We start from the raw sequence: 14,865 nt of genomic DNA, 5'->3' as shown, positions 1-14,865 counted from the left end.
AACCTTATAAAGCTGGATGCATGTTTAATTTCTACAGTGATAAAAAATGCTTTGTGGAGTTATCAGCTGTGCAGTGATTGAAATTAAACAAGTATTATCATATAAGAATGAGAACTGGTATTTTATATATATATTTATAATTTTAACACTTTGCACTGTTAATATGATAAAAAAAATTAACTTTTCTGCTAAGGGGTTTGTCACTTGCTTGTTTCCATGGAGATGCTTATTGCATTGCATGAAATGCTCCACAGTGTGGTTTTAACATGTGGTCTATGTTGCATTTATTCAGTTACAGGTGCTTTTATTAGTAATAATATATACTTACTTACTTATACTTAATGTGAGTGGGAGCTCCATATCTGTAGAATATTGAGCTCTACACATTTATCATTCTGGAACAGCGCTCACAAAAAGCGATTGGAAAAACGCAGAACGCCATGACTCATTTTTTAATCTGATTGGTCAAAGTGTCACAACAGTGGAACAAACCGAAAAAACAAACTTTTGTTAAATCCAGTTGAGAGAAAAGCACAGACATCTTTTGTGTCCACAAATGTACAGACCGTATTTTTCACAAATAAAATATTACCAGTACTGAAGTACTAGTTTGAAACATATACTCTAGGAGAATCTTACTTACTCATTTCAAGAACCTCAATTACCCTTAACATTCTTGATGCATTGTAATAATATTATGTGAATATTGTCTTAAAACATAGTCCAATGAGGTTAATTTGGTCTTCCAATAATTTATGTTATTAGATTTTTTTCAGACCAAGAGTTTGTTTTCATACCTCACATTTTCGACTGCTCCCTGCGGTCTTCCTCAGAGTGGTCACGTGATGATGCTGTGACGTGTCCGCTCAGCTGATTTAAACAGGTTTTGGCGCTGTCTTCCTACCGGTGGAGGCAAGATGACAGAGCCATCTGCAGTCCGACGTCAGCGAAACAGCGAAGCACACGAGCAACAAAACACAAAGCAGAACAGGAACAACTCAAATCGGCCATTTCTGACCACTGTAAAAGAGAGAACCACATTATGGACTGGGACGGAGCAAACATCATTGGGACAGAGGAAAACAAACATTGTCATTGGATTAAAGAGGCAATCGAAATACAGAAACGTGCCCACAGGACGATAAACCGGGACAAGGGGGCTTTTTTGCTCTCACACATCTGGGATACTGTTCTGAGGGAGTTGAACTGCAGATGGCGCTGTCGTTCTGCTTCCGCCGGTAGGAAGACAGCTCCAAAATCTATATAAATCAGCTGATCGGACACGTCACAGCAACATCACGTGACCCTGAGGAAGACCGCTATTGAGTAGTCGAAACTGTCAGGTATGAAAACAAACTCTTGGTCTGAAAAAAACAACCTCATAACATAAATTGTCTTAAAACATAGTGAGATATTAGTCATTGTCAGTATCGCCCATATGCTAAACCTCCTATAGGGACTTAATAGTGCAGCAAAGTGTTGTCTGTCTATTACCCCCACATGAGGCCCCACTAAATACATGTTTCTCCAGCTTTCAATCTATTTTATTTTTTTTTTTTCAGTACCAAGTCAGAGGCTAACATCTTCATAAATCAGCACAATATCATTTTATAATGGCAGTTAACAGCCTAGTTTATACTTCTAATGTTGACAAGGACATCGCTGAGGGAAATCACCCCATCCACACACCCTCTCTCTCTTTTCAAGCCTGATTACCCCTCAGTAGTTACAATAAAGAATAGACAATGACAACCCTGGCTCATTCCTCATGCAGCGATCAAATAAACCTGTTTCTGTTTGAGGTGACTTTGTCTGTTTTGCTGTCAATCCATTTTTTTCTATCTTTCTCTCCGTATTGCAATTAGTTGACATTATTGGCATGGTAAGCTGTCTGGCGCGCTCCTCCCCTCCATCAGTAGTTGTCACTCCGCGTTAGCCGCTACATCCCATTGATTCAGCAGAAGTACTAAGATATGAGGGCCTGGAGCAGCTCAATTCACTTTCCATTGGGTCTATTCAGAAAAGTCAATAGCAACTGCGGCTCTCTAACTAATGACTCGTCATCCAGAACCATTCTGTTTAGAACACAACAGATGTTTTTGACAAAGGTTTAATTTCATTTTTAGAGGGAAAATGTTGGAATGTTGTTAAGAAGAGAAAACAAAATAGCAGAGGTGAATATCTTAAACTTATTTGGGAGTGACAAAGGAAGACAGAAGTTGGAATGTGTACAGTGAGGCAGCATTAGGATTCCTTTGCTCGGCGGTAGGCGGCAACTTTTTTATTTAACCAATCACTGCTATTTGGTTGTGATGTCTGTAATGCGTCAAATCCCTTAGGAAGAAGGGCAATAACGTCTTTCCCCTTGTAAATTTACCAAACATTCTCTTTGATTCGGCTTTAAATCCTCGATTTCAGGAATCGTTGGCAACACAGAATGTATGTCTTCGTCTACATCCATCTCGACTGCTTTGTTTACTGTTGTGCTGTTCTACAAAAGTTACCTAGACAGGTGCTTGAGTTTGACGTCATGGCTTCACAGCTCTTCACTGATTGGCCGGTGCACAGTCTACAACTTCTGGGGTTCTTGCAAACCATCTAGTGTATTCCGATTGCTGACCTAGTCACTGGAGAGAAATGAAATTGATTGGAGGCACAGGGTGGCGCCAGCCTGGCTAGTGCCACCTGCTTGTCTCTGTGGAAATGGCATTGCTTGGTCTAGAATGTTCCACAGCATGGTGACAAATTTATCACTCTCCGTGGAGACTAACAGGTGGCTCCACCAGGCCAAGTTACTGGACCGATCTGTGAAGAAGTGACCCCTTCACAGGCTCACAGTAAGAATATTGAGTATTTAAGCAATATAATCACTAGTAACAAACTTATTTAATGCTGTAATGTGAAATGTTCTAGACAAAGCAATGACATCTCCTTCATCCAAAAAATTATTCTAACATTTGTACTGTATTACATGCATATACCTCAAAATTATGCACTTCAGATGGCTTATTCAAACTACTTTTTGCATCTTGTTAGCTCAGTCCCTCTTACCACTCCATATTTATATTTATTTATTTATTTATGTTAAGTGAGTGGTGTTGGAGGTTGGAAAAGCCATCTTGGTAGGTTAATAGCCACAAATCAGTCTACCAACAGCGGGGATTAATGAATAAAGCATTCAACTGGGGTAGATTAAAATATTTTGCACAGAAGGTGTGAGCAGATTTATTTTTTCACTTGATACCAAATGTTCAGGTTTAATAAAAATAATATCACTTTTTGAACATATAATCTCCTTTTAGGGTGGTGGCATGAGGATCGCCAATGGGAGATACGGAGAGCCGGTGTACCCCGCCTCACCAGTCACCAAAGTTGTCGACCTGCTTCCTGAAAACTTCCTGATTGCAGAGACGGCTCAGCCAATCAGCCGCAGGGATTTCCTCTCTGTTTTGGCAAATGTGACCAAAGTGATGGTCCGGGCCACCTACAGCACCAACCCCACTGCAGTGTACAGGTAAACTTATTTAAACAACATTTTTACCTAATTAAATACCTCAAAATAATGCACTTCAAATGGCTTGTTTTGTTAAAGAAGCCTTAAACACTTCTGGTTCGGTCTCACTGCTGGGTTCAATTCCGAGGCCTTTCAGTGCAGAGTTTGCATGCCCTCTCCATGTCTGTGTGGGTTTCCTTCAGCTACATGCCCATAGGTAAAATTTGCAAGTTAAGGCCCTGACCAAGACGAGAAACAAGATCACAGAGATGGATGCCTGAGCACTGTGCTGCCCACTAATCCTGATGAGGTGCTCCAGTGGCATTGAATAATGGGTGAAATGCAGAGGATACATTTCCCTATGGAGAAATAAAGTGTAAAACAACTTTAAATTGTAGTAGGCTTATTTGTGTCTATCCTATTGAATCTTTGGGACTATTACTTAGAGGCGGCCCTACCATTTGGTAAAAGTAGGCAGCTGCCTTGGGCCCCCAAACCTGAAGGGGTCCCCTGCCAATTGCCCTCAATGGCCAAGGCCTCTCTTAATATGACATTAAATGAGAGTACTTTACTTTTAAAGAATAACCATAAGAAAAATAATCATAATCATATGTAATGGCTGTGAACAAAAATATAATTGTACTAGCAAAAAAATAAAACTACTTTCAATTCTGGTTATTTAGAAGGCGACCTAACTAATAAGACAAGGTTCCAATCCACCATAATTCAAATAAATAGAGATGTGTATGTCTCAAGAACAATAGTGAAAAACAGACAATAAATATATTAAAAACAAAACAAAACAAAAAAAACGATGTATTAGAAACTGTGCTCCAAACTCAGCGGTGCCTCAAACTCAAGTTCGCCTAGGGCCCCCATATTGCTAACTCCGCCACTGCTCTTACTCTACGACAATACAGACTAATTAGGCTTGTTGCAATGTTAATTAACAATTTAAAACATTAAAACAGATACAATAGAATAACCTAAAGAAGTCTATGTAGCACAGGTTGAGAAGCACACCCACATACCGTATGAAAACACAGTATTATCTCTGGCCTTAAAGCTCCTCTCCAGTGTTGTCAGAGTTTTCCTGTGCATGTGTGTAGGCTGCACCTGTTCTCCATGGAGGTGGCTAATCCGTCTGCGCGCGGGGAGAGGACAGCCGCAGCCGTGGAGATGTGCTCCTGTCCTCCGGGTTTCTCTGGAACTTCCTGTGAGGTAAACAGCAGCCCACACAAACATACTGTACGCAGGAGCTTTACACAGGAGCTGTACACAGGCTGAAGGAGAGAAGGAGCCATAACTACTGTAGATATGATTTATTTCATGTGGAACTTCTCTCAACACCAAATATTCACTGAAAATATTTGGATTTGCTCATTAATGTAGATTTAGACTGGTCCAATCTAATTTTATATCAAAATGTCAAACCAGACTTCGATACAATTCCAAAACCATAATTGCATACTATTTTATGTAATTTTCAACATGGATTCAAAGCGGATTCTTGATCATCTTCACCACGTGGTCCTGCTACTGTGAAAATTCAAGGCTGTATCGAATGCCGGCTCAGATTAATAACAAGTTCTGAATGTAGTTTTAGTATGAAGTAATATGTGGGTATTGATTTTTGACAACCCTACGTTTGAGATGAAACTGTACGTTTTCTTTGCTTAATAGGTAAGTAATACTATGTTGTATTTAAAGTGCAATTCAATAGCTGAAAAATATGGATGAAATAATGTCGTTACACACATTTTTATCATTTTTATCATATAGGGAAAAGTGCTCACATGTTAGATACTCCATATGTTTGAAGTATTAATTGCCTGGTTAAAATATTCCATTGTGCTTTATGTGCCTCCTAAAATTTCCACATTGAATTTACACCTACGAAAATTTGTTTTACTTTCTATTAGCGATGCATATTCATACTTGCACCTTGTGGCTCAGCGGTAGATCTGCAGTGCATATGCATTTTAGTCGCACTTGAGCTGATGCTGATACTATTCCTGTGTGTTCCCGTGTTTCAGTCGTGTGCCAGTGGGTACCGCAGGCTGAACGGCGTCCTCTACCACGGATTTTGTGAAGCGTGTCAGTGCCACGGACACAGCTCTGAGTGTGATCCCTATACTGGACACTGCCTGGTAAGTACAAGGACAATAAATACATACATACATGCATGCATAATCTATAATAAATCACATGGTAAAACTAACAGGCTCACTATTGTCAAAAAGAATCTTCAATCAATCAGTCAAACTTTCTAGATCCTTTTACTACACTAAAGCCGACCAAAGTGCTTCATATTAAAACCAACATAACGGAGGTGGGACCAAGTCATTGTTTTGCGAGTCTCAAGTAAGTCTCAAGTCTTTGACCTAAAGTCCGAGTCAAGTTGCAAGTCAAATACAGGCAAGTCCAAGTCCAGTCTCGAGTCACTGGCCCATAAGTCCAAGTTAAGTCAAAGTCTTCTGCTTTGAGCTTCAAGTCATTGCATGTCAATTTATATGACTTTTAAAATAAATTGTACTTACAAAGCCATAGTATATTTATGTATGAGTATTTATAGAGTATATAAGAGTAGCAGAAATGCATTTTTTTCCTTTTTAAATGTCCTGACAAGATCTTAGAGTGAATCATTACAGTCGGAATAGAAAGAATTCAGATTTAAAAGTGCTTCTCAAGTCTTTTGAAGTCACAGGCCTCAAGTCCGAATCAAGTCCCAAGTCACTGACCTTCAAGTCCAAGTCGAGGCCCAAGTCTTAGTCCATTTTATCAAGTCAAGTCTCAACTCAACTAAAACTAGTGACTCAAGTCTGCCTCGAGTCCAAGTCACGACTTGCATGTCCCCACCTCTGCAACATAATATTAAAACAAGAAAAACATTAAACAATGAAGTAAACCAAATTTCATAGTGTCACTGCATCACTGTATATTAAAAGCCAGTCTGAATATCTTAAACAGAGAAGAAGAAATTGGACCATGTAACAGTATAATCACTCAACAACAGTCTGTTTGTAAAAAGATACAGTTTGAAAATGTTTTGCCTCACTGGAAAATGAAGTTGTGAAGTTACAAAGAGAACGCACAGTACTTTTATGAATGAACCAAGCTGACATCTTCGGCAACAGATGTTTCCTGTTTTCCGACTAGTGAATAAAGGCATTGAATTTATTACGATAAAAGACAGCACTATCACTCCAAAGATTTACGAAGTTGGGAACATATTAGAAACAAAATACACACACAAAGTCTATCATTTTAGTATTATTTTGTTACTTATTTTGACTCCCCCATAAAAATACTTAAATACTTGAAACTATCATGATACATTTGTGAAAACATTAGAGAACATTGTTGCCGGAATTTTCTGGTAAGCGTAAAGATACACGTGTATTTGGAGAAACTACTACTTAAGAAAGAGTAATGGTGTTTACATTTGGTTTATAATGTGTAATTTGAATATAATTTGAAGGACAAAGATGAGAAAAACTAAATATCTGAAGGAGCAATGCAAGAAATGCTCAGATTATATATTGTCAAGATTTTGTCACTTGTAGATTAACTTACAGTGGGAAGAGTATGTTGTCTGAAAACTACAAGTACAATTTTTTAAGAAAAAGTTACTCGAGGACATGAAGCTGAGTAAATGTATAGTAGTATCCACATAAATCTTACAAAAAAATATTGTCAGAATAGAATCACTGAAGTAACCTCCCCCTTGTGGCCATAGTTCGACCCACATGTAGCCGCCCTTTCACCTTCTCACAGAGCACCACACTTTCTCCCTGCCTCGGGCTCAAGCTGTCACTTAGCATTGGACCAAACACTCACACCCGGGCTTGTATTACACTGTTATGTTGTATTATAGATGAGACAGCAGGGTCCTGGGACACATACACACACAAGCCTAGTCAGACTACCGCCTTATCCTACTACGCCTCCACAGTGACAGTAGACAGGCACCTGCTCAAGTATTCTCTCCTCTAGGGTTGTACAGTTCACTTACAACGGGAGAGTCCTATAGTAAGGAGTCAGGTTAGTGTGTGGATACAGGTGGATTTGAGGTGAAAACTGTACATCTTTTCACCTTCACAAACATGTGTCAATCCAAATGTTTAAATAAGGAATACGGATAGGTTATTAATGATTTATTGGAATCTGGAAATCTGCCCACACAGCCTTGTACTGACATTCACGTCCTATACCAGGAATAAAAAAAAAAAAACATACATTTTGGCATTTGTAGATCTCTGGACAAATGGCTGTTGCGAATATTTTTACATTTTGTTTACAAACACTGGATTGGTTTTTATTCATGTTTTTAGTTATATGGCCAGAAAAAAACAGATGTGTTAAATAATGAAATAACCCAATAATTAGACAGAATTGTTGGTAAGTTTCCAGATGTAAGTGGTATATTTCACATGCACACCAAAATCAGATTATAATCTGAATTCTTTAAGGTAATATTACATAAATGACTGATGTGGCTAATCAGAGGTCAGTTCGAAATCCAATGATTTTGCTTTTTACATGTCATTGTAAAAGTCTGATAGAGCCTTGAGCGTAATCTGCAAGTAACCCGTTTTCACGTGTGATCATGTGATATAACACGTCTAATGACCTGAAAACCACTTCAGACCAACAGTGTCTGGTCAAAATTGCAGATTCTTTCCACAGAGTGCATTCATTTGAAGGACTTTCTAAGTCCTGCAGGACCTGCGTAAGTCCTGAAACTCACTGCATCTGCAGTCAGTGTAAATCTGGCATCAGGTAATAATGATCAGATCTCTGTGTGCATGTAAACACAGCCAGTGTTTCTCTTACCCTGTGTCTTTATGCCGTCAGTAAATGGAGCCTACTTTTTTGTTGTTTTTGAAGCTTGTTGAACTTCCAATGTTCTTCTAGATGTACAACCTTACAAAATAGTTTACTTTTTACAAAATTAAAAATGTATATATTTATTGCTAAAACTGTATTTCTCCACTGAGTTTTAGCCAATCGTTCTTATGTATCCGGTTTCCATAGTAACGCTCCTTATATTTTCTCCTGAACCATATAATTAACTTTGACCTCCTCTGCATTGTTCGCCCCGCTCTGTCTGCTTGATGGTAATTAAATGTGACACCTTTATTTGGTTCTTATAAATGAATGTATCGACAAACGTCATGTGTTGTGTTGTGCCGGTGCATTATGTTAATAAGGTAATGAGCACTAATTATATTTGAGTAACCCCACGGCCATTAAGCTTTAACTTCTGACAGAAGAAAAGAGGCATCCCATTAGAATACATAAGTGTTCTGAGTAGACGGAGCCTTTTCACTAGAAGAAAAACTACTTTTGAATAAGTACACCTTTTAATGTAGGCGTACGTCTGTGTTAAAGGTACTTAAGTATCTAATTGTGATTTTTCTGCATCATGATTGCCATTAGATTTGTGTTGCATGTTATAATAATAATAGGATTCTGTTCAAAGTTCACATTTTAAACTTGTCTAAAAGAACAGACAAAAAGACTAAAGTTTGAACTGACAAACTAATACAAGAATCACATTTCAGAACCACAGGGGTAGTAGAATAACACAGGATATCTTTTTTGTTGTGAAGGAAATTACGGTACTTCAGAAATTGCAGCCTTTGAGTTTTGCTAATTGCGTCCATTCATATTGGGATGTTGATTGGATTCATCTTGCAGCGTTAATAAATAATAAACTATTAAAATGGAACGGTTGGCTTTTCTGTGTTAATACATTTTGAACATAGTTTATATAGCACTATGTAACTTTTCAGGTGGAGGGTCGACCACCTGTTTGTTTTCATGAAGATATTTTCCTGAAATGTTCCACAGTATTGCATTATACTTACTTATCTGTCCTGAAATAAACTGGTGATAGGCAAGTGATAGAAAAAATATTTCTCCCTTAACTCCTTGGACCCGAAAAAGAAAGTATATTGCAATATATATTTTTTGTGATTTTCTTTTTGGGGGTAAATGAACACCTTTTGTTCATTTTATTTTTGTGTTTTATCTGTAATGGACACCGGGGATATTTTGGTGTTAAATCCATGTGAAGTTGTTGATGACCAGCATCTCTGACAAGCTTCTACAGTCAGTTTTTAGACTCCTTTTTAATTTCTTCTTATTTTTTGTTATCATAGTGCAGCCACAAACTAACTAACTTACTTACTCATTTTTTATCCTGGACATGATTGTACCCTATAATCCTCCAGCCCTATTTAGGCAGAGGAACCAAGTCCCCCCATTAAGAGTCTATCTCAAAACACTTAAAAGATAAACTGGTTAACTCAGTGTCCACTATAAAGGACACAAATGAATGGCCCGGGTCTCAGGAGGTTAAATAGTAATATTTTAAAAGAATTATTGGCACTATTATTGTTTCATCCAATCCCACTATGTCAAAGTAAACATCTGTATATTTTTCGTAGAATTGCGTGGACAACACCATCGGCCCGTTCTGTGACACCTGTTTACCTGGATACTACGGTGTTGCCACCCAGGGCACACCCGCCGACTGCCAGCCCTGCGCCTGCCCGCTTAATCTGCCTAGTAACAAGTGAGTCATACTCCACAAAACACACAGTAGCATCATGACAGGCTTCAACCTCGAAGTTTTTTGTGTAATGTTTATATTTTGTAAAGAGGCTAAGCAGCTGTTTTTTGAGCCTTAGTTTATGCAAATTAGCCATGCAGTTTTAAGTTTCACTTCTGTAAAACAAATATTCGCAAAGCTGTGTGGATAGGGAAGGCTTGCGGGCACAGAAACGAAGAGTCTGGACGCAGATCGTTTCCACTACGCTGATACGGTGATACGGTGATTTGTTTCAGTGTAAACATTATTTAAGATAGCCACATTAGCTCATGTCTCTCTGTTCCAATTCATATAAATTAATTATATATTGAAAAGTTTGTCTAATTCAGGGCTGTCAAATTCAAAATCACTGTGGGCGAAAAACTTCAAAACTGGGACTTGTGTGGAAGTTGTGGGCCGAACAAAATATTTATTTTGAATATTTATTGCATGTTTTCTCTTCAAGAAATTTAATGTTAAACCTTTTCTTATTAAAATTAATGTTTAATAATAGTATTGCTTAAACACTGAATATAAAATAATAACAAAATATTAAATAAATAATGTCTCTATAGTCTATCCGTTAGTGGGCCAGCTCTGATAAATATTTGATATCATCTCACAGGCCAAATATAATTATCTCACGGGCCAAATTTGTCCCCCGGGCCTGAGTTTGACATGTCTAGTCTAATTCTTCAGAAATTGCCCCACAGGCCAAATATAATTAGGGCAAATTTGTATTTAGTCTAATCAGTTGATTTAATCAGCATTCTTAATTCTTCAGAAATTGCAATATTGGTTGTATTTTATCAGGATTTAATCAGGACATTTTAAGAGAAAAGTAGTAAAATATTAGTGATGGGCCATATACTGGTTCCAGTATCAGTGATGGTCAATACTGATGTTAAATGCGACATTTGATACCAATATTTTTATGCTGCTTGTCCGTTCTCTGTTTGCCCATGTGTCATTCTCAGATTCTCTTCACAGCATCAGATTTGTCCTTTGAACTAAGAATACTGGCCAATCCCTAGGCCCTTGAATCACTGTAATACTTTATTACTGCACGTTTTATAAAAAAGTGTCTTTAAATTTGAATTATTCTCTAAACTGGATTATAAATCAACCTTCCTTTAACTTGCTCGATACAAGCAGCAATTTCCTTATTCCTACATCTCTTAAGGTTGAGCTGCGTGAGCACAAATAGCCCGAAATATCATCACAACAGGAAGAAACCAACACAGCGGAGACAAAGGCGTGTTAAAAATGTCACGACTGTTCACAAAATGGGCAGGAGTGCTTAACACAGGCCATTTTCACAGCGCGCTCATTTCAATCACGTTATCAGGTACAACGGCACAGCGCTCTCAGGCTCGTCAGGCTTCAGACAATACACAGCAGTACAAATAGAAAATGATGTGATTATTTTTAGCAATTGTGAAAGAAAAATTGACTAATGTGAATATTTCTGTCTTCCTTTTGTTAGAAATATAAAAAAAACAATATTACATTAGCTAAAAAATTATGCTCACAAACTCTCATTTAACCTTGGCTAATGAATTTCTTAGTACTTTCCTATATACTGAGTGTAGGCCCGTTGACAGAAATTTGGGGGGCCCGGGCAAGAAGCTTCACAGGAGACCCCATCTAATATAAATTAATAGGAAGAGTCCAATTCTGGGCCCCATAAATCCAGGGGCTCAGGACAATAGACCCCTTTGTCCCCCCATGTCTACTGCCCTGGCTGAGTGTCACCTACTGTATTTTTGGGACTGTAAGGTGCACATAAAATCCTAAAATTTTCTCAAAAATCACGCCTTATGTATTAATTCTGGTTGTGCTTACTGACCTCGAACCGATTTTATGTGATACACGGCGCTCAAAAGTCTATGAAAATGTTTTAGTACGACTTAAGATACAACGTAAACTACGAAGCCGCACCGCTTGATGGATTGTTAGAGCATTACGGCTAGTCAGTGCACAAGGAGCGAGCAGTTTTTTCAGCGTTTATAGTTTATGCAAGTTAGCCATGTGAGTTTAAGTTTTGTTTCTGTAAAATGTTAACAAATGTGCACAAAACTGCATTAAACTATTTATTACTCAATGTATATTTGAGTCCTCCTCATAGGAAATAAAAAACAAACTTAAATTATCCACCCACATTCACATTCATAATATACATTCATCAAGACAGAGAAGCAACGCCGGGCGAATTGCGCCATGATCTGCCAATGGATCATGGACGCCTGGGCTAAGGGATCAGTCTCAAGTGTCGTTCGTTAATTTCGCTTGATGCGCCTTATAATCTGGTGCAATTTATGTATGAAAGTAGACGAGATAATTCAACGTTATTGATATTGTGCCTTATAATCCAGTGCGCCTTATAGCCCGAAAAATACAGTAGTCATTTACAACACTATTGTAGCCACAGCTGCCCTGGGGTAGACTGACGGAAGTGAGGCTGCCAATGTGCACCATCTGCCCTCCAGACCACCAGGAGTGTCTTGCCCAAGGACACAACAGTACTAGGTCTGTGAATTCAAACCACCGAGTTGTAGGTTGGTGGATGAGTGCATAAAAGCAATATATTTTTGCTTCACATCCAGTCTTCACATCCAGTTCCAATTATACTTTAAAATGCTCAGCTCTTTTAGTGCCTTTCAAAATAATGGCAGCATAAAATAAAAATACATAAACGTAAATACTGAAGTTTCTGAATATGGGTTAGTGAGAGTTGGTAGTTAGCTGCACAAATGCCCCAGTCTAGTCGTACCCTATGAAGCACAGACAGAAACAGCTGAGAATTCATTTGACACGTCAGACCTGAACAGTGCGGTCTAAAGACAGGCCTATTCCCCTGACCCCGGGCAGTAAGAATAGCACCAAAGAGTCCAGCAACTGCCCAGAATAACAGCACTTTGAACATACCACCCCAGTCTGGGACACAGACACGGATTATTACTGTAAACTACAAACACAGGATTATACTGTAGGCTAATGGGAATAGGAACACATACAGAAAAAAACAAGTCATTTTTTTTTTTTTTTTTACCAAAGTAACATTTTAGGTTTCTCAAATACATAGTTTGAAAATTAGGCCTTATAATATGACATAAAGGGTCAACTATTGAAACTGTAAGTAATTCAAAGTGGTTTACAGAATAAAAAATACATTAAAATCACAATACAAACCAATAAAAACGTAAATAATCATCATAAAATTTGAAAAAGAGAGACATTAAAGTAGAGAGAAGAGAATTACACCTAACTACACTTGAAATGAAATAATTATAGTATATTTTTGTGCGATAAAAACTCACATATTAAAAAAAATTACCAGGAGGACTTACAATAAAAATCTATAAATCTTCTTAAAGCCAAAGCAACTTTTAGCAAAGAAATAGAGCAAAAGAAAAGCATGTTATCTGGCTATAATTTTCAAGTTTCTATATTCATACTACATATTACATACTGTATCTTTAAAGTACCTTATTTAACTCTGGATTTTAATTGAATGGCATCACTTTTTGATATTTTTGTTGTTTTTCTTAGCATACACTCTGACTTAACACTGTCTGAGCTCCATTATCCTGATCCTCTTGCTCCCCAGTGAAGGCCTGCAGGAACCTGAGCCAGCAGAGCTATCTATAGTTTATGGAAGTGGGTGGGCTAGTTAGACTGTTGCACACTTTTAGTTCATTTCACACACAGTTTCCAGGGGGCAAGGGCATATTCAGGGGCCACAGCAGCATAGATGCTTTTGTTTTGATTGTTTCGGAGGGGGAATCATGGCTCTAACTCGCCTACGTCCTCTCCTCTGTGTTTTTCTCTTCCTGCCTTTTCTAACGCTTGGACAACGCTACCGAAATGCTCCCTTTCTGCAATCAAACCAACCCATCCGCCATCACCGTGGGAATGTAAAAAGCTTCAGTCCGACGTGCCACATGGGATCGGAGGGAGAGATGATGTGTGACCAGTGCCCACCTGGATACAGCGGGCCCAGATGTAACAGGTAAGCAACAAAAATTCTAATTAAAAATACAAATGAAATTAAATATCACCTCTTATGACAAGCATGGGTTATTTCTGGGGTTAAGAATATACTGTAGTTCAGAAAGAGCACACAGACTAGTATAGGCGCATGTATGGAGTAAGAAAGCTTTCAAAAATATTAAATTCAAATCCGTGTATATTTGGTTGTAGTTGAGCATAAAATTAATGTTCGTAAACTCTCGAATGAGTCCAGTTGTACATAAATTGTGTTGTGTGTATTATATCCATCAGAATACGAACTGTGAAGTTACGACATCAAGAATTACAATCACGAAATGAAAAATTATAATTAACTCTACGGTCAAAAATATGTCATCACTTCACAGGCATTATTTATTGAGCAGAAGAAACATCGATCGAGATGCTGGACTTTTGCGCCGCATACGGACTGAACCAAGACTAAAGCAGGACTAAACCAGGACTGATCCCAGGACGGAACTAGGACTGATCCCAAGACTGGTCCCAGGTCTGATCCCAGGACTGAACCAGGAGGAGTAAACCCAGTCTAAACCAGGTCTAAACCAGGCCTAAACCAAGACTAACAGTGGATTTGAGAGAGAGGGAGAATGCGTAAAGCTCAGAACCTCGTGCTTTATGTGATCGGTCGACTGCTGCTCTTAGATCCATGGGGCGTGGAGCTCTGTGCAGGTCCTTTCACCCATGGTCACCTGACGGTCTACATGAGCGCACCTCCGAGCCCCTCCCAACAGTCTGGTTTAGA

The 14,865-nt window shown here is 38.4% G+C and overlaps 1 protein-coding gene across 1 annotated transcript in view; it reads left to right on the top strand.

The window, feature by feature from the left end:
- Positions 1-14,865, top strand: part of LOC110156398 (laminin, alpha 2) — a 332,216-nt gene that overhangs the window by 150,443 nt on the left and 166,908 nt on the right. Inside the window, 5 exon segments of the mRNA XM_055149659.1 lie at positions 3,303-3,514; positions 4,603-4,714; positions 5,530-5,643; positions 9,949-10,076; positions 14,017-14,103. Of these exon segments, the coding sequence (XP_055005634.1) occupies positions 3,303-3,514; positions 4,603-4,714; positions 5,530-5,643; positions 9,949-10,076; positions 14,017-14,103 (653 nt within the window).

The sequence above is a fragment of the Boleophthalmus pectinirostris genome, unplaced genomic scaffold (genome assembly GCF_026225935.1).
Source record: "Boleophthalmus pectinirostris isolate CB_2022bp ecotype Guang Dong unplaced genomic scaffold, ASM2622593v1 HiC_scaffold_13, whole genome shotgun sequence".
NCBI classification, from domain to species: Eukaryota; Metazoa; Chordata; class Actinopteri; order Gobiiformes; family Gobiidae; genus Boleophthalmus; species Boleophthalmus pectinirostris.
Note: the sequence above shows the minus strand (reverse complement) of the source record. Positions and strands in the feature narration are given on the sequence as shown.